Raw genomic sequence first — 26,950 nt, 5'->3', positions numbered from 1 at the left:
ATCGACGACACCTTCGGCGAGGTCCGACCTAGCCTCGGACGGCGACGCGGTCCGAGGGTCTCCACTCTAAAGGACGACGTCATCGCCACGCCCGGGCAATCGCTGCTAGGGTCTTCTCCGGGAATCCGGCCCGAGCATGCGGCTCGGCCGGTCACCCCGGGGCCTCAGCCAGCCGTCCTCCAAGGGCGTCAGCCCGACCCGAGGCCTCGGCTGGTCAACTCCGGTGTCGGTCCCGCTAACGGACGACCCGGCTAGGCTCCGGCCAACCAGGTTTTCTTTTCAAGCCAACTCTGCCCCTGTTCATGCTGATACCGCTACCCCTGGCCTTGGCTCATCGAAGAGCGGTCGAGGGGTTCCTTTAACTAAGCTAGAGAAGCCTCGGACAACAAGGCCGACCGAGCCGAGGGACTCCTACGCCTCCGGGATACGGATATCTCGCTCGTCACCTTTACACGGGGCGACTCACGCTTGTGAAGCGGTTCAGACAACCAACAGGCGAGTCTTAGTGCTCGAAAATGAGGGAAAAACACGGCTCCGTGCCGAAAATACATACATGTTTAGGCCCCGACAGCCACAATGAACAAAAACACTGGCATTCAAAGTGCCATTACAAACGGAACTCCGGTTCCACCTCCGCAGGTATGAACAACCCCACTCAATGGGGGGGGCCTGCGGAGCAACAGAAGACCGACGAACGGCACGCCGTCGCCCGCTCCAGCAGCGGCGACGACGACGACTTCTGCTCCGGGGGGCCGAACAGCGGCAGCGCTGACCTCAGGGCGGATGCTGCTGCCAAGAGGCCCCCGCCCATGCCCAAACTCGTGAGGCAAGGACGGGCAGAAGGCCGTAGAGTTGGAGGTCGGCCCGTGGGCGGCCCTGGCTATCTCGTCGGCGGAAAAACCTCTTCCAGCTGCCGTGGCAGACGTCGGCGCCGGGAGCGGCTCCGAAGCCACTCGCGTCCGAGAGCCAGGCACGCTGCAGCTGCCAGCGCCACGGACGACGACCGCCCTTCCCCTCCGATCACTGAGGGAAGGAGCGGGCCACCGCCCACGCAGGGGCCGACCCCAACTCGGCTCACTCCCCTCCCCAGCCCTGGTGATGAAAATCCTTGAGGCTGAGGGAGGGCCAGAGGCCGCAGCCCGGCTCGCTTTCCCCCACCATCAAACTGGAGGTCACCATCTTGGGTGACCGCCGGCGGAGGGGTGCAGCCGGGCTGCATGATGAAAATCCTTGAAGCCGAACGATGGCTGAAAGGTACCAACTCCCACGGAGTTGTGTTCCTCCAACGACGAGGCGGAAAGACGGCGGATATCCCCCATCCGGGGGCTTGGAAGGTGGAAAGACACGATGCATAAGGGAGCGCGAAGACATGGTCGCCTTCCAGAGGGGGTCACCCTCCTTTTAAAGGCGACTCTCCCTACTTGCGCCCCCAACCGTCGCGGGCTAAGTCTTCTCCAACACACTCCAAGGTCCTCCCCTGCGGCGCGGGGGCTGGGTCCCACACGTCATGCAAGCCGGCTTAGAGCGGAAGAAGCCAAACCGCCGTGCGCGGTGCGTACAACCGCCCAGCGGTTACAAGCGACTCTCCACTTTTGCCCAGACCAACGGGCGAAAGGGGCGGGCAACCATGCAGGCGGCATGCAACAGCGCCAAGTGGGCGCGCTTCTCCGACTCCCAACACGCCCAGCATGGAGGCCCAGGCCCACGCGTCATGCAACCGGCGCGCCGAATGCTTCGTGCATGCAACAGCACCGCCACTCGCGCCACTACCGTGCCTCCTCGACTGTGGAGCCAATACCGCGGCTCGAGGTGACCCAGCGCACGACCCAGCAGCGCCAGCCTGGCGCGGCGGTCAATGCGGCCAAAAATGGGCCGGCAGTAATGGCGGTGGCAGGCGGGCAGGAGCAGCGGCCACGTCGTCAGCCAAGCTCACGTCCCGTCTGGGGGCAGCGAGAGAACCCTCTCTCACGGCGTGAAGACAACGCGCCTGTGCTCCGTTCCACGAACGGCTCGCGCATGCGCAACGGCCGCCCCGCCAACCACTCGCCCCGTCGCATTAACTCCGTGGCGGGACAGACGGCGCCTCTGGCAGGAGAAGCGGGCGACGCTTCGCCTTCGCCATAATGACCGCGTCAAAAAAGGTACGCCGCGTCATTCGATTTCGTATCCTTTTCCTTTTTCCTCTTTCTCTCTCTTGCAACAGGGACCGGGAAAGGGGGATACCCCGAAAAGGATCCTTCCCCGTGAAGGAACCAGGCTCTGAGCCTCCCTACTGATCAGAGGTTCGAAGGCTGGCCCCTCGGAAGGGTTCGACAGCCGCCTCAGATCGCGTGGGCCCTACACCCACTACTGGTCAGAGGTTCGAAGACCGGCCCCTCGGAAGGGTTCAACGGCCGCCTCAGGCTACTCGGGCTCCGCGCCCATTACTGATCAGGGGTTTGAAGGCTGGCCCCCGAAGGGTTCACAGCCACCTCAGACACCGAGCGAGGGATGACCATGGGTACGTTCGATACATAGCCGAGGCTCGGGCTGTGCTCCCGAGGTACCCTAGGACATTTCCGAGACCAGCGGGAACGATCTTGTAACAGAATCCCATCGGAGGGAGGCATCGAGCCCTCGGACCCCGTCGCCAGGGGACCGGGTCCGGCAGATCACCCGCAGGTACTTTTGGGCGTGCCTCTGGGCCCCTAGCCGACCCCTAACGAACGGGGCACAGGCGTCCACTCGGATTACCCGCTTGCAGCTCACCGGAGACACCATGTTCGGCGCCCATCGAGGGCAACATGGCGCTTTCCCCCCTCCTCCTTGCGGAAAGGCGACGCAGGGGCGTATGTAAAAAAGTCGAGTATGTCCCTGATCGTCCTCTCGCCCTGTGCAGAGGCTCGGGGGCTGCTCTCGCAAACCCGGCTCCGGCCGAACCGTTGACAGCGTCAACATACCAGCCCGAGAACTTGGGACCCGACCGTACACCCGGGCTACGGCCAGCTCGCATGAGGGACGACCAGACCAGCCGAAGCATTACGCGAGGCATTAAGACCTCGGAGGAGTGAAACCACTCCTCCGAGGCCTCGGGGGCTACACCCGGCGGGTGCGCTCGCGCGCACCCACCGGAACAAACGCAACCGAGAAAGGCTGGTCCCCTTGCAAAAAAGTGTGACGAAAGCCTCCAAGCGAGTGCTAACACTCCCTTTGAGGCTCGGGGGCTACTGTCGGGGACCATAATTAGGGGTACCCTCAAGGCTCCTAATTCTCAGCTGGTAACCCCCATCAGCATAAAGCTGCAAAGGCCTGATGGGTGCGATTAAGTCAGGGACCGGTCCATACGAGGGACTCGATCGCGCCTCGCCCGAGCCTAGCCTCGGACAAGGGCAGCCGACCCCGGAGGATCTCCGTCTCGCCCGAGGCCCCCCTCCAGCGGCGAATGTGTTCCCGGCTCGCCCGAGGCCCTGTCTTCGCTAAGAAGCAACCCTGACCAAATCGCCGCACTGACCGACCAAGTCGCAGGAGCATTTAATGCAAAGGTGGCCTGACACCTTTATCCTGACGCGTGCGCCCCAGAGCCGAAGTGACCGCCGTCACTTCGCCGCTCCACTGACCGGCCTGACAGAAAGACAGCGCCGCCTGCGCCGCTCCGACTGCGGTGCCACTCGACAGAGTGAGGCTGACAGGTAGTCAGGCCCGGTCGAAGGCACCATAGGAAGCTCCGCTCCGCCCGACCCAGGGCTCGGACTCGGGCTAAGCCCCGGAAGACGACGAACTCCGCTCCGCTCGACCCAGGGCTCAGACTCGGGCTAAGCCCCAGAAGATGACGAACTCCGCTTCGCCCGACCCCAGGGCTCGGACTCCGCCCCGGCATCAGCCGGCGATCTCCGCCTCGCCCGAACCTGGGGCTCGGACCCGACCTCGGCCACGGAAGACAAACTCGACCTCGGCTTCGGAGGAGCTTCCACATCGCCCAACCTAAGGCGCAGACCAGCCACGTCAACAGGAGGCGCCATCATCACCCTACCCCGAGCTGACTCGGGCCGCAGGGAACAAGATCGGCGTCCCATCTGACTCGCTCCGCCAGATAGGCAATGATGGCGCCCTGCATACTCTGTGACGACGGCGGCTCTCAGCCCCCTTACGGAAGCAAGAGGACGTCAGCAAGGACTCAACCGCTCCGACAGCTGTCCCTCCGCCAGGCTCCATCGCTCCTCCGACGGCCACGACATCACACCAGCTGGGTGCCAAAATCTCTCCGGCTGCCACAATGGCATGTACTTAGGGCGCTAGCTCTCCTCCGCTAGACACGTAGCACTCTGCTACACCCCCCATTGTACACCTGGATCCTCTCCTTACGCCTATAAAAGGAAGGACCAGGGCCCTCTTAGAGAGGGTTGGCCGCGCAGGGACGAGGACGAGATACGCGCTCGCTTGAAGCCGCTCGCTCCCTCTCCCGCGTGGACGCTTGTAACCCCCTACTGCAAGCGCACTCGACCTGGGCGCGGGACGAACACGAATGCCGCGGGATTCCCACCTCTCTCACGCCGGTCTCCGGCCGCCTCGCTCTCCCCCCTTCGCGCTCGGCCTCGCGCTCGACCCATCTAGGCTGGGGCACGCGGCGACATTCACTCGTCGGCCTAGGGACCCCCGGTCTCGAAACGCCGATATATATGTATATGCTATATATATAATATATAATCTGAAATATCAAAAAATACATGAATACTGAGTATGTAGACCCAAATTCGTTTTAGGCTTTGTTCTTTACTTCCTTGTGCTCAGTCCATCTGGCCTATTAGGTCTGCCATGCGTCTCTGTCTGTCTGGTCGCTAACTCAGACCCCTGCGCTCACTCCAGCCGCCGCCCGCTAGGCTCACTCCAGCCGCCGCTTTCGCTTGCCGCCTTGCCGTGCCCGTGCGTCCACCGTCCAGGCTCCATGCTCGTGCTGCCAGGCTACTCGTCTTACTGCCAAGCGCTTGCTCAGTTGCTCTTGCTGCCAGGCTAGTAGGCTACGCGTTAGCGGCTTAGCACTTGCTGGCTTGATCGCATTGTGATTTGTGAATTAAGCTTGCAGCTACGCGTTAGTGGTTTCACTAATTTGTGAATTGAGCTTGAGTGTATCTTAATTTTTATGTGAGTTATGATTTAGTGAGCTTGAGTGTATCTTAATTTTTATGTGAGTTATAATTTAGTTTACTATTTCTGTAATGTGTATGTTCTATTATATACTATAACTATCTATACATGAATCAATTATATATATATATATATATATATATATATATATATATATAAAGTCTATTAGGATAGATTTTAGACCATTCAATTTGTTCTCTCTAGTACAATTTCGAATACCTATTTTCTAAATCCTGGACGCGCCCATGTGTGCAGGCTGCCGCCGCTCTCTGTTTTCATGCAAGGAAGATGTGTTGGGACTTGGGAGAAAAGAATAGAAGACGTGAGAAGCGGTGCGGGCGTGCGGCCTGCAGCCTGCAGGCAAGGGCGCAGGGCAGCGACACCTTCTGCACTTCTGCTTCCCCTGTTTCCCAGGGCCGGCACATCTGTGGTGAGCGCCGCACGCACACTCGCTTCCCTCTGTTCCCCTCCCGAACGAGCAGTTTCCGTTCCTAGTCTGTGTACAGTATGACGCAATGCCTCTGACTCAAATCACTTAATACACTTACCCGTAATCCCGTAGTATATAAGTTTGTAGTTATACGACCAACGGACCAACGACCAAGTCTCTTTTTGAGAAAATATTTTTTTCCCCTTAAACTATCATATAGGAAAATGTGTTGGAAAAATAGGCCGACCCATCCATCTAAACGCTTGTGCAAAGGGGACCAGACTAATGTGCTTTGTTCGTCCCATAAACCCATATCCGATAGGTTAGCATACTGTAGTGTGTAGAAATTTGAAACACGTACTGGCTGGTAATTTTTTTAGGAGGTTCAGTCTCTCATACGAGTACTACACACAGGCCGACATGGATACGGCCCAAAACAGAAAAACAAGACTCATTAGGCCCAACCGCCCGGCTCCTCATCAGTCCACCACGAGCGCACGGACTTTCGATCTAGCCGCTCGACGCTAGAGACGACGACAGCCGCAATCAACGTACAGACCGTGTTCTGCGTGACGCATCCCGGCGCCGACGCCGAGGACCCGCAACCGACCCGGCAGCTGAGGGAGAGCTTCATCTCCAGCGAGAGTCGCAAACCCTCCATGAGTTCCCCATTCCCCAACCTTCTGATTTTGACGCCGGGTCGTGGGCAAATCAGGTAGAGCGGCTGCGGATTTTGGCGCCCGGCCTCGGGAGTTTGGGAGCTTAGCGACTCCACAGTGGAAGACTGGTGGACGGCCTTTGCCCGCGCTGCGTCTTCCCCTGCTTCGCGATGGGAGGCTCCCCTGTATGGGACGGGACTCTGTCTCCGGACAGCTTCAACACCTCCGCGGCGGCGCTTGTTAAGAGGTGGAAGGAGATCGAGGTCGACGATTCCCTTCCTGAATGGACGTGGAAGCCGTGCAGCAAATTGGGGGTGCCGTCGGAGGTTTGTCTCTCTCTCTTTTTTTTACGTATTGTTTTCCAGTCTCCCTTTCCCTGATTCACCTTGTTATTTTCTGAATATGCTTGTTTGTCTTGCAGGTAGAAGGGTATCTAGCCCTGGAAAGAGTGTACCGCAGCTGTGGAACAAGCCAGGTGGATAGTTTCTTGTCCTGTATCTGTATATAAATATGATAAGTGATATGATGTTTGCAATAGGTGACATTCATGCTTGCATTTAACTAGCAGAGTGTTCTTCCAGGAGCAGATCGAAGAGATGAAGTTCGATGGTGCAGGGGATGTAGCTTGGGTAAATGTTTCTGTGAACTGCTTATTGATAAACTAGCCAAGTCTGATCTTCATCTCACCCCTGCACAACAATTAGAGTTCATATAAAGGCAGCAGCTCTAAATTGGGTGATGATTTTGGGACATACAGTCTTGTACTGAATTTTGGGGACAAGACTTGGCTCGTATCGATCTAGTATCTGCACACCTCACACAACTCGAGCTCTGAAGTCATGTCCATGGTTCATTCCCTGCAGGTCGAGAGCTCCAGCGACAATGTTCATGTTTATGATTTCCATGCTGTCTACAGCTTCTCCTACAAAGTCCCAGTGCTATACTTTCGCGGTTATCACACTAGTATGTATGTTTGAGAACACAAGTGGATGTTATTGCCTAGTATTAATTGGTTTCTCACTTTCTCTTAACGCCGGACGTCTGGAACCTTTACTTAGGTGGGCAGCTACTAACTCTAGATGAGGTAAAAGAGGGTCTTCCTTCCCACTCACAGAAAGTATTAAGTGAATCAAAGTGGACGTTTATTACTCAAGAGGTATGCCTGCTTCATGCATGATCCTTGATTTCTATTGAAACAGAAATTGGCTCTTGAGTCTTGGCAGTGACACGTAGAACGAACTCTGGCCTGTCGTTTGCTAACTGTGCAAGGATTGTGTTCTACCTGGACTTGGAATCCTGCAGGAGCACCCCCATTTAAGCAAGCCATGGCTGGCCCTGCACCCCTGTGCAACCAGTGGTTGGATGAAGCTACTTCTCGAAGAAACTGAAGCGACTGATAAGGAGCACTCGGTGCAATATTTACCGGCATGGTTATCCGTGGTTGGCCAGGCAGTAGGGCTGAAAATCCCTCTTGAACTTCATTCCAACTCTTAGTTTTTTTTTCACTTTTTGTATGTCTTTCAGTATGTAGCAGGGATTGAAAGAGAGTCCTCAGCTTGTGTTTGGTGATAATAGTCACCAATATTTGTGACACTGGTGGCTAGACCTTGCCATCGTGTCATTGTTGTGGTGACTGTATACTTTCATTCAATCTGCTAGCGTTTCTGTTAGACACCCTCGGGGGTATGAAACGCTAGCGTTTTAGGAAATTCATCTACTCTTGGTTTGTGTTTTGGAGTAATCTCCTGGTTGAACCAAGGAAGCAAGAATTTCTCTGTTTTTATTTGAGAGATGCTAGGATAAGCTTTCTATCCCACGAGATCTCTCAAGGCTTCCACACGGGCGGCGGAGGTGGGGTGGCCGGGAACAGCGGCTGCACCGCGGAGAACATGCTGTTCTTGTCGACGGCTCCGACGCCGCGGCCGCTGCTGGTGATGGCCACCAGCGCCGCCACGAGGCCGGCGTTGCCCACCAGAGTCGGCTCGGTGTGCCCAAAGGCCATGCGCGAGTCGTTGAACCTGTCGTTGCGGTCCGGCCCGCCCACCATCGCGCCCGTGATCACGTTCGGGTCCGCCTTCTTGGTGTCGCGCCACCTGTACCCGCCGGTGCACGAGTACTTGACGCGGCTGTGCGGCGTCGACGCGCCCCGGTGGTGGACATGCCGAGGGTACTTGTTGCCGAAGCCCACCACGTAGCTCGTCTTCCTCGGGTTGTCCCCAAGGATGTAGTTGAGCTGCCCAATCATGGAATAACGGATCACAGACGCGCCATTGTCACAAACCAGCTACAGCCTACAGCTAGAGAGAACGCCACCATGCATGCTCCAGTCTCCATATGTTACCTGAGACTTGGCGAACGCACGGAGGTCCTCAATGGGCATGAAGTTGGGTCCGCAGTACCACCCGGGGACGTTGATCGCCTCCATGTAGTCGGCGAAGAGCGCGGCGAGGAAGGAGTTGGCGACCACGTACTGCAGCGGCTGCCCCCTGCCGTGGTTGAAGAGCGCGAGCCCGCCCCCGGTGAAGTTGAAGGCCCCGAAGCGCCGGAGGTACTTGCACATGTCGAGGCCGGTCTCCATGTGGTAGCGGACGAGGGACTGCTCGTAGGGGTAGCCGGGGTTGAGGAACATGCGCAGCCGCGACAGGAGCAGGCCGGCGCCAGGGAGCTTGTTGTCCCAGCTGAACACGGAGAAGTCGAGCACGTCGTCGTAGAAGGCCCTGGCGCGCTCGGCGAGCCGAGGGTCGGTGGCGAAGCTGACGTAGCTGGCGTTGCCGGTGGCGTAGTACATCCACGCGGCGGCCCAGACGTACTCGTCCCAGTAGCTGGTGGAGTTGTAGAAGGGCTCGACCTCCGGCCGGTGCCTGGAGTAGGTGGCGTGCTCGTCCGCCCAGTCGCGGGTGGCGAACTCGAACATGGTGACCGCGCTGCGGACGAGCTTCTTAGAGTAGGCGTCGTCGTCGTCGCGGAAGGCGATGGAGGCGGCCGCCAGGGCCGCGGCGATCTCCCCTCCAAGGTCGGGAGCCGAGCTCACCGCCAGGGACGGCCGAGGGTACGCCATGTCCTCCGGCCGGTTCCAGCAGTAGTGGTCGTCCGGCGTCCTGCTCTTGATCTTTGCCGCACCCACCTGCAGCGAAGCACGAACCAGTCCAGATCAACAATACGTGACGACCGATTCTTTGTGGACGTGCGATCATTAGTTACTACCTGAGCGTAGACGTGGCCGATCGTGGAAGCGGAGGAGTTGAAGGTGCGCAGTAGATAGTCGGTGCCCCACTTGATGAGCTCCCTGACATGGTCGTGCTCCTCCACGGCCTTGTACTTGGCGCTGTACTCGATCACTGACCAGCTCAGCAGCGTCATGGAGAAGGCCATCGGGAAGTGGAACTTGATGTTGTCCCCGGCGTCGTAGTAACCGCCGACGAGGCCGCCCTTCACGTCCTTAGCGTCGGAGCCGTCCTTGAGGCCAGAGTCCCCACGCCACGGGATGCCGTTGTTCCTCGGAATCCGGCCGGCTGTCACCAAGAAGAGGCGGCACAATTACACACGTGTCCTCATCAGACAAGGAGAATATACGTGGTAAGATGATCAACCGTCAACGCGTATAGAGTATAGACCAGCCAATGGAATCAAGGTGCACAGGCTGCTGCAACAGAGCCGCATTCGGCGAGCGAGATACGCGGACTACGGTCACACTGAACGTGAGTGCTACTGACATGACATGACCTGACAGCGAGCTTGGCAAACATTCCATTTGTAGGGTTGCAGCTGCACACAGCAGCCGTGTGCGCAGATCACTACACGCGTGTGCAGAAACGGCAAGTGACGGCTGCCATTATTGAAGAGACGTGTGCGCAGGCAAAAAACGAGATCCGAATCCCCCAATTTCTAACGCGGCGGCAGGTCTGCGCAGGCTCAACGGATCGAAGATGGCGAATTTCGTCCGAAAATTTCGACCCAAGAGCTCCTCGTTCCCACGGGTGCACGCTTAGCCAGCAGAAGCAGGACAGGACAGGAGACGGGGGAGCTCACATTTCTGGGCGTTGAAGAAGAGGAGCGCCTTGTGCAGCGCCTCGGCGTACCGGTCCGGCGGCGGCGGGCGGGGCGGCCTGTGCGGGATGGACTTGTAGACGGTGACGGGGAGGCCGACGAGGACGAAGCCGGCGACGAGCCCCCAGAACGCCCACCGCAGGACCTTGCGCTTGACGACGACGCAGCCGAGGTCGACGTGCCTGCTCCTCTTCTTGGCCCCCTCCGGGCTCAGCAGCCAGCCCTGCTGTGTTTCGTCCAGCTCGTGGTGCTGCCGCGCCGACAACGCACCGGCGTCGACGTCCGTGTTCCGGCAGTCGTCGTCCTCCGATGCCACGTCGGTGGTGATGTCGAACGACCCGCCCCAGTGGTTCACCGAGTGCATGGCTGCTGTCGGTACGCCGGTGCACCCCTTGGCTTGGATGGATCAGCGCATCAGCGGTGGGATGGCTCTGTGTCGACGCCTCGACGGTGAGGACTAGGTTTAATATTCACCGTTTCAAACCACCCCCCCCCCCCCCCCCCCCCCCCCAACAGCGCGTTTGGGTTGGGCCGTCGAGGGATGGGCAGAGCTGAGCGTTTGGCTTGACCAGCGAAACGCAGCTTAGGCTATCCGCAGCCCCCTAAATTTCTCTCCTTCTCCGTAAGCTTAATCATTCAAAAACAATAATTATACGTAAACTTTGGATGAACCGTTGGAGTTGGCCTTATATCTCACTTTTATGCCACCTCACCTAGATTACACTCTCTAATTTTTTATCTCCCGCAGCGATTCTCCCTAAATTCTACTCATGTACCCACTACAACTATAAAATATCTTTTTTCATACATATTCATCATCTATCACCATTTTGTCCTTACCCAAAAACAATACGGAGCGCGAGATTGGAGGGCAAGTTGCTGCCTCCCACGCCCCCATATCCGGTGTTGTCATGTGCTTTCCGCTATCACGGTTGCGTGGAGAGAAGTATTTGGCGTGAGCCGTTGCACGAGGAGAGTGACCCTATACTTCTACAGTGCAAGGGGAGGGGGCACCACGTGGCAAGCGTTGCGGTCAGCCTTATATAGAAAATGAGACTACCAACACTGTATTTTTCATCTTTATTTTAAACGTTGACTTTTTCAGATATGGCTATACATGTCCATAGTGGGCCGGCCCGTTGGGCGGCACAAGACCCGGCACGCGTCGGCACAGCCCAAACCTAGCCCAACACGACAGTGTTCGTGCCCGTGCCAACCCGGCACGCCCCCGTGCCATGCTTGGGCCAATAGGACGACCCACAGTGCTGGCACGAGCACACGCCCGTTAAACGAGCAGGCCCGACTCGGGCACGACTCGGAGTGGGAGAAAATAAAACCCTAGACGCTCAGGCAGAGACGCTCAGGCACATGAAAACCCTATAGGGGCTACGGCGATTCCAGAAAACCGCCTGGCGGCTGGCGCTCACGGCGATTCCATAAAACCCTAGATTCCATCGCCGCCGCCTGGTCTCTGCTCCATCGTCGCATCTCCCTCCCAGCTCCCCTCGTCTTCCGGTCTATGCTCCATCGCCGCATCTTTGCTCCACGTGCCTCAAGTATTTCACCCACCTCGTCTCCCTCCTGGCTCCCCTCGTCTTCCGGTCTCTGCTCCATCTCCATCGTCGCGTCTCTGCTCCACGAGCCTCAGGTATTTCACCCACCTCGTCTCCCTCCCGGCTCCCCTCGTCTTCCGGTCTCTGCTCCATCTCCATCGCCGTGTCTCTGCTCCACGGGCCTCAGGTATTTCACCCACCTCGTCTCCCTCCAGGCTCCCCTCATCTTCTGGTACCGGCGTCCCCTCCCGGCTCCCCTTCGCCTCGCCTTCCGGTATCGGTTTGGTCTCAATCTGCTAAAGCTCGCTGCTCCCAAGTCCCTACCACACAGTCGGTGGATCTGGTGCTCCGATAGCGCAGGTAAGGTGGTAATAATTCGATTTGGTGAACCGTAGTAGGTAGATATGGTGTCCCTCTCATTTGTTTTGATTTGGTTTTTGGATGAAGATCTCAGGTCGGCGCTTGCCGTGAGGGAGCTGGAGACGCCGACTGCGTGGGTGTTCCGATGACGACGGGCGACGACAATGTCCATGGATGATGATTCCATGGACGACGAGTTCGTTAAAGCAGCAGAGGCTGAGGAACGACTACTTGAAGCTCAGAATGAGCAAGATGATGCCTGATGTTTCCTCCTTGGTAGTAGTTCAGCTACTGCCATCGAGGTTGATGGCGCCGGTGCCGATGCGGGAACAACGGGCATGGCAGATACACACACCGGATCCACCAGCCCAACAGCGACGACCGACGCTAGCACATCTGCGCTTGCCTCTGGTAAGCGCTCCTGGAGGAGGGGACCAACCTCCAAGGTTTGGTTGCATTTTGAGGAAGTTACTGAGAAGCAGGGAGGTAAGGACGTAAGGATTTCCGCCATTTGCCTTCACTACAAGCACACACTGTCTGCTAAATCTTCTTTTAGAACTGGACATTTGATCCGTCACCTAGAACTTTGCCCTGCTAAGAAAGAAAAAGAAAGAACTGGTAGATCTCAATCCCTGCTTAAGTTTAACGATGATGGATCTGTTGTGCATTGGGAGTACTCTCCATCTGTTGCAAGGACTGAGCTTTGTCGTATGATTGCTAGACTAGACCTACCTCTTTGTTTTAGTGAATCTAGTGCATTTCAAGAATACATTACTCGTGCTCATAATCCTCGGTTTGTTAAGTCCTCTAGGCAAAGCACTGCTAGAGACTTGATTAGACTTTTTAATAATCGTGCTGAATAACTTATTAATGTACCCAAATCTGTTTCATCTGTTGCACTTACATCAGACATTTGGTTTGGAAAGGCAAAAGAGGATTACATTTGTGTTGTTGCTCATTTTGTGAACTCTGATTGGTGTTTAGAAAAGAGGTTGCTCGGTCATAGACCAATTGAGGTAGCTCATACAGGTTTTAACATTGCTGAGCGTGTTGAAATGGTTGCTACTGATTATGGAATTACTGATAAAATCTTTGCTATTGTGCTTGATAATGCCTCATCTAACAAAACTGCTATGGAAGTTCTAAAACCAGTGTTTTCTGGTTACATTGGCCATTTGATTCCTGTACCTAGTTGAAATGAATATGATTTGAGTGCTATTTTTTTGCATCAGTGTTGTGGTTGCCACATAATCAATTTGATTGTTAAGAGCTGTTTGAAACGTTTGAAACCATATCTTGAAGATTTTAGAACTGCAATAACATTCTTGAATTCTTCAAATCAACGTATTGCATCTTATAAACAATATTGCCTTAGTGTTGGTGTCCGCCCTCGTAAATTTGGAGACGACATGGATGTTAGATGGAATTCCACTTTTCTTATGCTCAAGCATTTGGTTCCTTATCAAAGTACTTTCTCTGTTTGGATCAGAACCAACCATCCTTGCAAAGTTGATGGGTCATTTTTACTAAGTGATAATCACTGGTCTATTGCAGAAAAGTTGTTACCTTTTCTTCAGCTATTCTATGATTCAACTGTGGCATTGTCTGGTGTTTATTACCCTACTTCACCCTTGATGTTGCATCATATTCTGAAAATTGCTAGGCATCTTAATGCATATGAGAACCATTAATTGTTAAGAGATGTCGTTGTTCCTATGAAATCAAAGTTTCTGAAATATTGGAGAGAAATACCCATTCTCTATGCCTTTGCTTTCATTCTTGATCCTAGAGCAAAGATGAGAGGGTTTCATAAAGTTCTTCAAAGGTTATCTACTCTAAATGGTACAGATTATAGTAGATTCCCATCATCTATTCGTACCAAACTAACTAAGACGTTTCAGATTTATGAAACCAAATTCGGTGGAGTTTGTTTGAATACTCAACCAATGCTAGGTACCGGTTCAGGTAAGGCTACAGAGGTTTGGGATGATATATATGGTGATGATGAAACTTATAATACTAGTTCTTGTACTTGTAATGTTAATATACATGGTGCAGGTACACCTGGTAGTTCATCTTCTATATCTGAGCTCACTTCTTACCTAGATAGTGATACTGAAACTAAGTTTGGTCCAGATTTTAACTTACTTAGCTGGTGGAAACGACATAATCAGACTTATCCAATTCTTTCTATACTTGCTAGAGATATTATGACTATCCTTGTCGCTACTATATCTTCAGAATCAACTTTTAGTCTAGCTAGCAGGGTGCTCGAGGAGCGGCGACGACAGCTGACAACGGACATGGTGGACGTGCTCTCATGCATCAAGGACTGGGAACTGGCTGACCAACACAAGCAACATATTGTGGAGAAGAAAACCAAGGACCTTGAGGCAGCTTTTGAAGCTATGTATCTCGATGATGAGCAACAATTATCACCTGGGAGCAAGAGAAAGGATCAAGAAGGAAGCAAAGATGAGCAAGGGGGAAGAACGAAGGAAAAAGCTTGAAATTCTTTTGGTTTTGTATCAATGTATGCTGTTTTGTAATAAACATGGACTATGAACTGGACTATAAACTTTATAAGGAGCTGGTTGTACTTGATAGTCGCCTAGAGGGGGGTGAATAGGGCGAAACTGAATTTTACAAATATAAACACAACTACAAGCCGGGTTAGCGTTAGAAATATAAACAAGTCCGTGAGAGAGGGTGCAAAACAAATCGCAAGCGAATAAAGAGTGTGACACGCGGATTTGTTTTACCGAGGTTCGGTTCTTGCAAACTTACTCCCCGTTGAGGAGGCCACAAAGGCCGGGTCTCTTTCAACCCTTCCCTCTCTCAAACGATCCCTCGGATCGAGTGAGCTTTTCTCTTCTCAATCACTTGGAACACAAAGTTCCCACAAGGACCACCACAAGTTTGGTGTCTCTTGCCTCAGTTACAAGTGAGTTTGATCGCAATGAAAGAATCAAGAAAGAAGAAAGCAATCCAAGCGCAAGAGCTCGAAAGAACACAAGCAAATCACTCTCTCTAGTCACTATGGCGTTGTGTGGAATTTGGAGAGGATTTGATCTCTTTGGTGTGTCTAGAATTGAATGCTAGAGCTCTTGTAGTGGTTGAGAAGTGGAAAACTTGGATGCAATGAATGGTGGGGTGGTTGGGGTATTTATAGCCCCTACCACCAAAAGTGGCCGTTGGGAGGCTGTCTGTTCGATGGCGCACCGGACAGTTCGATGCACACCGGACATGTCCGGTGCCCCCGCCACGTCATCATTGCCGTTGGATTCTGACCGTTGGAGCTTCTGACTTGTGGGCCCGCCTAGATGTCCGGTGCACACCGGACATGCACTGTTCCTTGTCCGGTGCGCCAGTATGGGCGCGCCTGACTTCTGCGCGCGCTGCACGCGCATTAATTGCGTCGCAGGTAGCCGTTGGCGCCGAATAGCCGTTGCTCCGGAGCTGCACCGGACAGTCCGGTGCACACCGGACATGTCCGGTGAATTATAGCGGACTAGCCGTTGGAGATTCCCGAAGCCGGCGAGTTCCTAAGGCCGCTCCTCCTTGGCGCACCGGACACTGTCCGGTGTACACCGGACAGTCCGGTGAATTATAGCGCGAGTGCCTCTGGAAATTCCCGAAGGTGGCGAGTTTGCGTTGGAGTCCTCTGGTGCACCGGACATGTCCGATGGTGCACCGGACACTGTCCGGTGGCACACCGGACAGTCCGGTGCGCCAGACCAGAGGTGCCTTCGGTTTGCCCTTTGCTCTTTTGTTGAACCCAACTTTTGGTCTTTTTTTATTGGCTAAGTGTGAACCTTTAGCACCTGTATAACTTATACACTAGAGCAAACTAGTTAGTCCAATTGTTTGTGTTGGGCAATTCAACCACCAAAATTATTTAGGAACTAGGTGTAAGCCTAATTCCCTTTCAATCTCCCCCTTTTTGGTGATTGATGCCAACACAAACCAAAGCAAATATGGAAGTACATAATTGAACTAGTTTGCATAATGTAAGTGCAAAGGTTGCTTGGAATTAAGCCAATATAAATACTTACAAGATATGCATGGATCGTTTCTTTCTTATTTAACATTTTGGACCACGCTTGCACCACATGTTTTGTTTTTGCAAACTCTTTTGTAAATCCTTTTCAAAGTTCTTTTGCAAATAGTCAAGGGCAAATGAATAAGATTTTGAGAAGCATTTTCAAGATTTGAAATTTTCTCCCCCTGTTTCAAATGCTTTTCCTTTAACTAAACAAAACTCCCCCTAAATGAGATCCTCCTCTTAGTGTTCAAGAGGGTTTTGATATATCATTTTTGAAATACTACTTTCTCCCCCTTTTGAACACAATAGGTTACCAATTGATAAAATTCTTTGAAAACACGAAGTTTTTGAAAATGGTGGTGGTGCGGTCCTTTTGCTTTGGGCTCTTACTCTCTCCCCCTTTGGCATGAATCGCCAAAAACGGAATCATTAGAGCCCTCGAAGTGCTATCTTCCCCTTTGGTCATAAGCAAATGAGTTAAGATTATACCAAAGATGAAGTCCTTTTGCTCTCTCCCCCAAAGATGGAGAGTGGCTTGGAGCGACGGCGAAGGATGAGTTACGGAGTGGAAGCCTTTGTCTTCGCCGAAGACTCCAATTCCCTTTCAATATACCTATGACTTGGTTTGAGATAGACTTGAAAACACATTAGTCATAGCATATAAGAGAGATATGATCAAAGGTATATAAATGAGCTATGTGTGCAATCTAGCAAAAGAAATTGCGTGAATCAAGAATATTGAGCTCATGCCTAAGTTTGGTAAAAGTTTGTTCATCAAGAGGCTTGGTTAAGATATCGGCTAATTGATCTTTAGTGTTAATGTAAGAAATCTCGATATCTCCCTTTTGTTGGTGATCCCTAAGAAAGTGATACCGGATGGCTATGTGTTTAGTGCGGCTATGCTCGACAGGATTGTTGGCCATTTTGATTGCACTCTCATTATCACACAGCAAAGGGACTTTGGTTAATTTGTAACCGTAGTCCCGCAGGGTTTGCCTCATCCAAAGCAATTGCGCGCAACAATGGCCTGCGGCAATATACTCGGCTTCGGCGGTGGAAAGAGCGACCGAATTTTGCTTCTTTGAAGCCCAAGACACCAAGGATCTTCCCAAGAACTGGCAAGTCCCCGATGTGCTCTTCCTATTAATCTTACACCCCGCCCAATCGGCATCCGAATAACCAATCAAATCAAATGTGGATCCCCGAGGGTACCAAAGCCCAAACTTAGGAGTATAAGCCAAATATCTCAAGATTCGTTTTACGGCCGTAAGGTGGGATTCCTTAGGGTCGGATTGGAATCTTGCACACATGCAAACGGAAAGCATAATGTCTGGTCGAGATGCACATAAATAGAGTAATGAACCAATCATCGACCGGTATACCTTTTGATCCACGGACTTACCTCCCGTGTCGAGGTCGAGATGCCCATTAGTTCCCATGGGTGTCTTGATGGGTTTGGCATCCTTCATCCCAAACTTGTTTAGAATATCTTGAGTGTACTTCGTTTGGCTTAGGAAGGTGCCCTCTTGGAGTTGCTTGACTTGGAATCCTAGAAAATACTTTAACTCCCCCATCATAGACATCTCGAACTTTTGTGTCATGATCCTACTAAATTCTTCACATGTAGACTCGTTAGTAGACCCAAATATAATATCATCAACATAAATTTGGCATACAAACAAGTCATTTTCAAGAGTTTTAGTGAATAGAGTAGGATCGGCCTTTCCGACTTTGAAGCCATTAGCAATAAGGAAATCCCTAAGGCATTCATACCATGCTCTTGGGGCTTGCTTGAGCCCATAAAGCGCCTTAGAGAGCTTATAGACATGGTTAGGGTACTCACAGTCTTCAAAGCCGGGAGGTTGCTCAACATAGACCTCCTCCTTGATTGGTCCATTGAGGAAGGCACTTTTCACGTCCATTTGATGAAGCTTAAAGCCATGGTAAGTAGCATAGGCTAATAATATGCGAATTGACTCAAGCCTAGCTACGGGTGCATAGGTTTCACCGAAATCCAAACCTTCGACTTGGGAGTATCCCTTGGCCACAAGTCGAGCTTTGTTCCTTGTCACCACACCATGCTCATCTTGCTTGTTGCGGAAGACCCATTTGGTTCCTACAATATTTTGATTAGGACGTGGAACTAAATGCCATACCTCATTCCTAGTGAAGTTGTTGAGCTCCTCTTGCATTGCCACCACCCAATCCGAATCTTGAAGTGCTTCCTCTACCCTGTGTGGCTCAATGGAGGAAACAAACGAGTAATGCTCACAAAAATGTGCAACACGAGATCTAGTAGTTACCCCCTTATGAATGTCGCCGAGGATGGTGTCGATGGGGTGATCTCGTTGGATTGCTTGGTGGACTCTTGGGTGTGGCGGCCTTTGCTCTTCATCCTCCTTGTCTTGATCATTTGTATCTCCCCCTTGATCTATGCCGTCATCTTGAGGTGGCTCATTTGATTGATCTTCTTCTTCATCAACTTGAGCCTCTTCCTCATTTTGAGTCGGTGGAGATGCTTGCGTGGAGGAGGATGGTTGATCTTGTGTTCTTGGAGGCTCTTCGGATTCCTTAGGACACACATCCCCAATGGACATGTTCCTTAGCGCTATGCATGGAGCCTCTTCATCACCTATCTCATCAAGATCAACTTGCTCTACTTGAGAGCCGTTAGTTTCATCAAACACAACGTCACATGAGACTTCAACTAGTCCAGTGGACTTGTTAAAGACCCTATATGCCCTTGTGTTTGAGTCATAACCAAGTAAAAAGCCTTCTACAGTTTTAGGAGCAAATTTAGATTTTCTACCTCTTTTAACAAGTATAAAGCATTTGCTACCAAAAACTCTAAAATATGAAATGTTGGGCTTTTTACCGGTTAGGAGTTCATATGATGTCTTCTTGAGGATTCGGTGAAGATATAACCGGTTGATGGCGTAGCAAGCGGTGTTGACCGCTTCGGCCCAAAACCGATCCGAAGTCTTGTACTCATCAAGCATGGTTCTTGCCATGTCCAATAGAGTTCGATTCTTTCTCTCCACTACACCATTTTGTTGTGGCGTGTAGGGAGAAGAGAACTCATGCTTGATGCCCTCCTTCTCAAGGAAGCCTTCAATTTGAGAATTCTTGAACTCCGTCCCGTTGTCGCTTCTAATTTTCTTGATCCTTAAGCCGAACTCATTTTGAGCCCATCTCAAGAATCCCTTTAAGTTCTCTTGGGTTTGAGATTTTTCCTGTAAAAAGAATACCCAAGTGAAGCGAGAATAATCATCCACAATAACTAGACAGTATTTACTCCCGCCGATGCTTATGTAAGCGATCGGGCCGAATAGATCCATGTGTAGGAGCTCCAGTGGCCTGTCGGTCGTCATTATGTTCTTATGCGAATGATGAGCACCAACTTGCTTTCCTGCTTGGCATGCGCTACAAACCCTGTCTTTCTCAAAATGAACATTTGTTAGTCCTAAAATGTGTTCTCCCTTTAGAAGCTTGTGAAGATTCTTCATCCCAACATGTGCTAGTCGGCGATGCCAGAGCCAGCCCATGTTAGTCTTAGCAATTAAGCATGTGTCGAGTTCAGCTCTATCAAACTCTACTAAGTATAGCTGACCCTCTAACACACCCTTAAATGCTATTGAATCATCACTTCTTCTAAAGACAGTGATACCTACATTAGTAAAGAGACAGTTGTAGCCCATTTTGCATAATTGAGATACAGAAAGCAAATTGTAATCCAAAGAATCTACAAGAAAAACATTGGAAATGGAATGGTCAGGAGATATAGCTATTTTACCAAGACCTTTGACCAAACCTTGATTTCCATCCCCGAATGTGATAGCTCGTTGGGGATCTTTGTTTTTCTCGTAGGAGGAGAACATTTTCTTCTCCCCTGTCATGTGGTTTGTGCACCCGCTGTCGAGTATCCAACTTGAGCCCCCGGATGCATAAACCTACAAAACAAGTTTAGTTCTTGACTTTAGGTACCCAAATGGTTTTGGGTCCTTTGGCATTAGACACAAGAACTTTGGGTACCCAAACACAAGTCTTTGACCCCTTGTGCTTGCCCCCAACATATTTGGCAACTACTTTGCCGGATTTGTTAGTCAACACATAAGATGCATCAAAAGTCTTAAATGAAATGCTATGTTCATTTGATGCATTAGGAATTTTCTTCTTAGGCAACTTAGCACGGGTTGGTTGCCTAGAGCTAGATGTCTCACTCTTATACATAAAAGCATGATTAGAACCAGAGTGAGACTTCCTAGAATGAATTTTCCTAATTTTGTCCTTGGGATAACCGACAGGGTATAAAATGTAACCCTCGTTATCCTGAGGCATGGGAGCCTTGCCCTTAACAAAGTTGGACAATCTTTTAGGAGGGGCACTAAGTTTGACATTGTCTCCCCTTTGGAAGCCAATGCCATCCTTGATGCCAGGGCGTCTCCCATTATAGAGCATACTTCTAGCAAATTTAAATTTTTCATTCTCTAAGTTATGCTCGGCAATTTTAGCATCTAATTTTGCTATATGATCATTTTGTTGTTTAATTAAAGCCATATGATCATGAATAGCATCAATGTTAACATCTCTACATCTAGTACAAATAGAAACATGCTCAACACTAGATGTAGAGGGTTTGCATGAATTAAGTTCTACCATCTTAGCACGTAAGATATCATTATTATCTCTAAAATCGGAAATTGTAACATTGCAAACATCTAGTTCTTTAGCCTTAGCAGTTAAATTTTCATTTTCTACTCTAAGGCTAGCAAGAGAAATGTTTAATTCTTCAATCCTAGCAAGCAAATCATCATTATTATCTCTAGGATTGGAAATTGAAACATTACAAACATGTGAATCAACCTTAGCATTTAAACTAGCATTTTCATTCCTAAGGTTGTCAATCATCTCATGGCAAGTGCTTATCTCACTAGATAGTTTTTGACATTTCTCTACTTCTAGAGCATAAGCATTTTTAACCTTAACATGTTTCTTGTTTTCTTTAATTAGAAAATCCTCTTGGGAATCCAAAAGGTCATCCTTTTCATGAATAGCACTAATCAATTCATTTAATTTTTCTTTTTGCTCCATGTTAAGATTGGCAAAGAGAATACGCAAATTATCCTCCTCATCACTAGCATTATCATCACTAGAAGACTCATATTTAGTGGAGGAGTTAGTTTTAACCTTCTTCCGTTTGCCGTCCTTTGCCATGAGGCACTTGTGGCCGACGTTGGGGAAGAGGAGTCCCTTGGTGACGGCGATGTTGGCGGCGTCCTCGTCGTCGGAGGAGTCGCTAGAGCTTTCGTCGGAGTCCCACTCTCGACAAACATGGGCATCGCCGCCCTTCTTCTTGTAGTACCTCTTCTTCTCCTTTCTTCTCCCCTTCTTGTCGTCGCCCCTATCACTATCACTTGATAATGGACATTTAGCTATAAAGTGACCGGGCTTACCACACTTGTAGCAGACTTTCTTGGAGCGGGACTTGTAGTCTTTCCCTCTCCTTTGTTTGAGGATTTGGCGGAAGCTCTTGATGACGAGCGCCATTTCCTCATTGTCGAGCTTGGAGGCGTCGATTGGTTGTCTACTTGGTGTAGACTCCTCCTTCTTTTCTTCCGTCGCCTTGAATGCGACGGGTTGAGCTTCGGACGTGGTGGGTTCGTCAAGCTCGTTGATCTTCCTCGAGCCTTCGATCATGCACTCAAAACTTACAAAATGCCCGATTACTTCCTCGGGGGTCATTAGTGTATATCTTGGGTTGCCACGAATTAATTGAACTTGAGTGGGGTTAAGGAAAATAAGAGATCTTAGAATAACCTTAACCACCTCGTGGTCATCCCACTTTTTGCTCCCGAGGTTTCGCACTTGGTTCACCAAAGTCTTGAGCCGGTTGTACATGTGTTGTGGCTCCTCCCCTTTGCGAAGCCGGAACCGACCGAGCTCCCCCTCAATCGTTTCCCGCTTGGTGATCTTTGTGAGCTCATCTCCCTCGTGCGCGGTTTTGAGCACATCCCAAACCTCCTTGGCGCTCTTCAACCCTTGAACTTTGTTATACTCCTCTCTACTTAAAGAGGCGAGGAGTATTGTTGTTGCTTGAGAGTTGAAGTGCTCGATTTGGGCCACCTCATCCTCATCATAGTCTTTATCCCCTACGGATGGTACCTGTGCACCAAACTCAACAACATCCCATATACTTTTGTGGAGTGAGGTTAGATGAAATCGCATTAAATCACTCCACCTAGCATAATCTTCACCATCAAAAGTTGGTGGTTTGCCTAATGGGACGGAAAGTAAAGGTGCATGTTTAGAAATGCGAGGATAGTGTAGGGGGATCTTACTAAACTTCTTACGCTCTTGGCGTTTAGAAGTAACGGATGCCGCGTCGGAGCCGGAGGTGGATGTTGATGAAGTGTTGGTCTCGTAATAGACCACTTTCCTCATCCTCTTGTGCTTGTCCCCACTCCGATGCGGCTTGTGAGAAGAAGATTTCTCCTTCTTCTCTTTGTGGTGAGAAGAAGATTTCTTCTCCTTCCCTTTGTTGGAGGAGCTCTTCTTCTTCTCCTTTCTCTTGGTTCGGGACTCTTCCGATGAAGTGCTCCCGTGGCTTGTAGTGGGCTTTTCGCCGATCTCCATCTCCTTCTTGGCGTGATCTCCCGACATCACTTCGAGCGGTTAGGCTCTAATGAAGCACCGGGCTCTGATACCAATTGATAGTCGCCTAGAGGGGGGGTGAATAGGGCGAAACTGAATTTTACAAATATAAACACAACTACAAGCCGGGTTAGCGTTAGAAATATAAACAAGTCCGTGAGAGAGGGTGCAAAACAAATTCGATTTGGTGAACCGTAGTAGGTGGATCTGGTGCTCCGATAGCGCAGGTAAGGTGGTAATAATTCGATTTGGTGAACCGTAGTAGGTAGATATGGTGTCCCTCTCATTTGTTTTGATTTGGTTTTTGGATGAAGATCTCAGGTCGGCGCTTGCCGTGAGGGAGCTGGAGACGCCGACTGCGTGGGTGTTCCGATGACGACGGGCGACGACAATGTCCATGGATGATGATTCCATGGACGACGAGTTCGTTAAAGCAGCAGAGGCTGAGGAACGACTACTTGAAGCTCAGAATGAGCAAGATGATGCCTGATGTTTCCTCCTTGGTAGTAGTTCAGCTACTGCCATCGAGGTTGATGGCGCCGGTGCCGATGCGGGAACAACGGGCATGGCAGATACACACACCGGATCCACCAGCCCAACGGCGACGACCGACGCTAGCACATCTGCGCTTGCCTCTGGTAAGCGCTCCTGGAGGAGGGGACCAACCTCCAAGGTTTGGTTGCATTTTGAGGAAGTTACTGAGAAGCAGGGAGGTAAGGACGTAAGGATTTCCGCCATTTGCCTTCACTACAAGCACACACTGTCTGCTAAATCTTCTTTTAGAACTGGACATTTGATCCGTCACCTAGAACTTTGCCCTGCTAAGAAAGAAAAAGAAAGAACTGGTAGATCTCAATCCCTGCTTAAGTTTAACGATGATGGATCTGTTGTGCATTGGGAGTACTCTCCATCTGTTGCAAGGACTGAGCTTTGTCGTATGATTGCTAGACTAGACCTACCTCTTTGTTTTAGTGAATCTAGTGCATTTCAAGAATACATTACTCGTGCTCATAATCCTCGGTTTGTTAAGTCCTCTAGGCAAAGCACTGCTAGAGACTTGATTAGACTTTTTAATAATCGTGCTGAATAACTTATTAATGTACCCAAATCTGTTTCATCTGTTGCACTTACATCAGACATTTGGTTTGGAAAGGCAAAAGAGGATTACATTTGTGTTGTTGCTCATTTTGTGAACTCTGATTGGTGTTTAGAAAAGAGGTTGCTCGGTCATAGACCAATTGAGGTAGCTCATACAGGTTTTAACATTGCTGAGCGTGTTGAAATGGTTGCTACTGATTATGGAATTACTGATAAAATCTTTGCTATTGTGCTTGATAATGCCTCATCTAACAAAACTGCTATGGAAGTTCTAAAACCAGTGTTTTCTGGTTACATTGGCCATTTGATTCCTGTACCTAGTTGAAATGAATATGATTTGAGTGCTATTTTTTTGCATCAGTGTTGTGGTTGCCACATAATCAATTTGATTGTTAAGAGTTGTTTGAAACGTTTGAAACCATATCTTGAAGATTTTAGAACTGCAATAACATTCTTGAATTCTTCAAATCAACGTATTGCATCTTATAAACAATATTGCCTTAGTGTTGGTGTCCGCCCTCGTAAATTTGGAGACGACATGGATGTTAGATGGAATTCCACTTTTCTTATGCTCAAGCATTTGGTTCCTTATCAAAGTACTTTCTCTGTTTGGATCAGAACCAACCATCCTTGCAAAGTTGATGGGTCATTTTTACTAAGTGATAATCACTGGTCTATTGCAGAAAAGTTGTTACCTTTTCTTCAGCTATTCTATGATTCAACTGTGGCATTGTCTGGTGTTTATTACCCTACTTCACCCTTGATGTTGCATCATATTCTGAAAATTGCTAGGCATCTTAATGCATATGAGAACCATTAATTGTTAAGAGATGTCGTTGTTCCTATGAAATCAAAGTTTCTGAAATATTGGAGAGAAATACCCATTCTCTATGCCTTTGCTTTCATTCTTGATCCTAGAGCTAAGATGAGAGGGTTTCATAAAGTTCTTCAAAGGTTATCTACTCTAAATGGTACAGATTATAGTAGATTCCCATCATCTATTCGTACCAAACTAACTAAGACGTTTCAGATTTATGAAACCAAATTCGGTGGAGTTTGTTTGAATACTCAACCAATGCTAGGTACCGGTTCAGGTAAGGCTACAGAGGTTTGGGATGATATATATGGTGATGATGAAACTTATAATACTAGTTCTTGTACTTGTACTGTTAATATACATGGTGCAGGTACACCTGGTAGTTCATCTTCTATATCTGAGCTCACTTCTTACCTAGATAGTGATACTGAAACTAAGTTTGGTCCAGATTTTAACTTACTTAGCTGGTGGAAACGACATAATCAGACTTATCCAATTCTTTCTATACTTGCTAGAGATATTATGACTATCCTTGTCGCTACTATATCTTCAGAATCAACTTTTAGTCTAGCTAGCAGGGTGCTCGAGGAGCGGCGACGACAGCTGACAACGGACATGGTGGAGGTGCTCTCATGCATCAAGGACTGGGAACTGGCTGACCAACACAAGCAACATATTGTGGAGAAGAAAACCAAGGACCTTGAGGCAGCTTTTGAAGCTATGTATCTCGATGATGAGCAACAATTATCACCTGGGAGCAAGAGAAAGGATCAAGAAGGAAGCAAAGATGAGCAAGGGGGAAGAACGAAGGAAAAAGCTTGAAATTCTTTTGGTTTTGTATCAATGTATGCTGTTTTGTAATAAACATGGACTATGAACTGGACTATAAACTTTATAAGGAGCTGGTTGTACTTGATAGTCGCCTAGAGGGGGGTGAATAGGGCGAAACTGAATTTTACAAATATAAACACAACTACAAGCCGGGTTAGCGTTAGAAATATAAACAAGTCCGTGAGAGAGGGTGCAAAACAAATTGCAAGCGAATAAAGAGTGTGACACGCGGATTTGTTTTACCGAGGTTCGGTTCTTGCAAACTTACTCCCCGTTGAGGAGGCCACAAAGGCCGGGTCTCTTTCAACCCTTCCCTCTCTCAAACGATCCCTCGGATCGAGTGAGCTTTTCTCTTCTCAATCACTTGGAACACAAAGTTCCCACAAGGACCACCACAAGTTTGGTGTCTCTTGCCTCAGTTACAAGTGAGTTTGATCGCAATGAAAGAATCAAGAAAGAAGAAAGCAATCCAAGCGCAAGAGCTCGAAAGAACACAAGCAAATCACTCTCTCTAGTCACTATGGCGTTGTGTGGAATTTGGAGAGGATTTGATCTCTTTGGTGTGTCTAGAATTGAATGCTAGAGCTCTTGTAGTGGTTGAGAAGTGGAAAACTTGGATGCAATGAATGGTGGGGTGGTTGGGGTATTTATAGCCCCTACCACCAAAAGTGGCCGTTGGGAGGCTGTCTGTTCGATGGCGCACCGGACAGTCCGGTGCACACCGGACATGTCCGGTGCCCCCGCCACGTCATCATTGCCGTTGGATTCTGACCGTTGGAGCTTCTGACTTGTGGGCCCGCCTGGATGTCCGGTGCACACCGGACATGCACTGTTCCTTGTCCGGTGCGCCAGTATGGGCGCGCCTGACTTCTGCGCGCGCTGCGCGCGCATTAATTGTGTCGCAGGTAGCCGTTGGCGCCGAATAGCCGTTGCTCTGGAGCTGCACCGGACAGTCCGGTGCACACCGGACATGTCCGGTGAATTATAGCGGACTAGCCGTTGGAGATTCCCGAAGCCGGCGAGTTCATAAGGCCGCTCCTCCTTGGCGCACCGGACACTGTCCGGTGTACACCGGACAGTCCGGTGAATTATAGCGCGAGTGCCTCTGGAAATTCCCGAAGGTGGCGAGTTTGCGTTGGAGTCCTCTGGTGCACCGGACATGTCCGGTGGTGCACCGGACACTGTCCGGTGGCACACCGGACAGTCCGGTGCGCCAGACCAGAGGTGCCTTCGGTTGGCCCTTTGCTCTTTTGTTGAACCCAACTTTTGGTCTTTTTTTATTGGCTAAGTGTGAACCTTTAGCACCTGTATAACTTATACACTAGAGCAAACTAGTTA

The 26,950-nt window shown here is 50.2% G+C and overlaps 2 protein-coding genes across 7 annotated transcripts; one reads left to right on the top strand and one right to left on the bottom strand.

Annotated features, from left to right (window-relative positions):
* Positions 1 to 6,032: 6,032 nt before the first annotated feature.
* LOC100240692 (uncharacterized) lies at positions 6,033 to 7,916 on the top strand. 6 transcript variants are annotated; one of them, NM_001306063.1, is made up of 6 exons: positions 6,033 to 6,536; positions 6,632 to 6,685; positions 6,798 to 6,839; positions 7,074 to 7,173; positions 7,269 to 7,366; positions 7,513 to 7,916. In NM_001306063.1, exons 1-6 carry the CDS (start codon positions 6,381 to 6,383, stop codon positions 7,702 to 7,704), a joined length of 642 nt encoding a protein of 213 aa, NP_001292992.1. In that variant the 5' UTR covers positions 6,033 to 6,380; the 3' UTR covers positions 7,705 to 7,916. The 6 variants fall into 6 exon arrangements, 5 of the variants coding, with proteins under 5 accessions (NP_001292992.1, NP_001292991.1, NP_001292994.1 ...); NM_001306062.1 differs by having other exon boundaries at positions 6,792 to 6,839; NM_001306065.1 differs by having other exon boundaries at positions 6,792 to 6,839; positions 7,074 to 7,177.
* Positions 7,917 to 8,035: 119 nt separating this feature from the next.
* LOC103641803 (uncharacterized) lies at positions 8,036 to 10,621 on the bottom strand. The gene is made up of 4 exons (NM_001301591.1): positions 10,240 to 10,621; positions 9,415 to 9,722; positions 8,552 to 9,334; positions 8,036 to 8,443 (listed from the first exon to the last, which is right to left on the bottom strand). The coding sequence occupies exons 1-4, from the start codon at positions 10,619 to 10,621 to the stop codon at positions 8,036 to 8,038; spliced, it is 1,881 nt and encodes a 626-aa protein (NP_001288520.1).
* Positions 10,622 to 26,950: the final 16,329 nt, after the last annotated feature.

This window comes from Zea mays, chromosome 10 (assembly GCF_902167145.1).
Source record: "Zea mays cultivar B73 chromosome 10, Zm-B73-REFERENCE-NAM-5.0, whole genome shotgun sequence".
NCBI classification, from domain to species: Eukaryota; Viridiplantae; Streptophyta; class Magnoliopsida; order Poales; family Poaceae; genus Zea; species Zea mays.
This window is presented reverse-complemented; position numbering and strand designations above follow the sequence as displayed.

Excerpts from the sequence above, each read along its gene's own strand:
- LOC103641803 (NM_001301591.1), bottom strand. The coding sequence starts at position 10,621 with ATGCACTCGGTGAACCACTGGGGCGGGTCGTTCGACATCACCACCGAC. Across the intron at positions 9,723-10,239 it reads CTTCTTCAACGCCCAGAAAT|CCGGCCGGATTCCGAGGAAC; the intron begins GTGAGCTCCCCC and ends TCTTGGTGACAG. Across the intron at positions 9,335-9,414 it reads TCGGCCACGTCTACGCTCAG|GTGGGTGCGGCAAAGATCAA; the intron begins GTAGTAACTAAT and ends GCTTCGCTGCAG.
- LOC100240692 (NM_001306062.1), top strand. The coding sequence starts at position 6,381 with ATGGGAGGCTCCCCTGTATGGGACGGGACTCTGTCTCCGGACAGCTTC. Across the intron at positions 6,537-6,631 it reads AATTGGGGGTGCCGTCGGAG|GTAGAAGGGTATCTAGCCCT; the intron begins GTTTGTCTCTCT and ends TTTGTCTTGCAG. Across the intron at positions 6,686-6,791 it reads GCAGCTGTGGAACAAGCCAG|GAGCAGATCGAAGAGATGAA; the intron begins GTGGATAGTTTC and ends GTGTTCTTCCAG.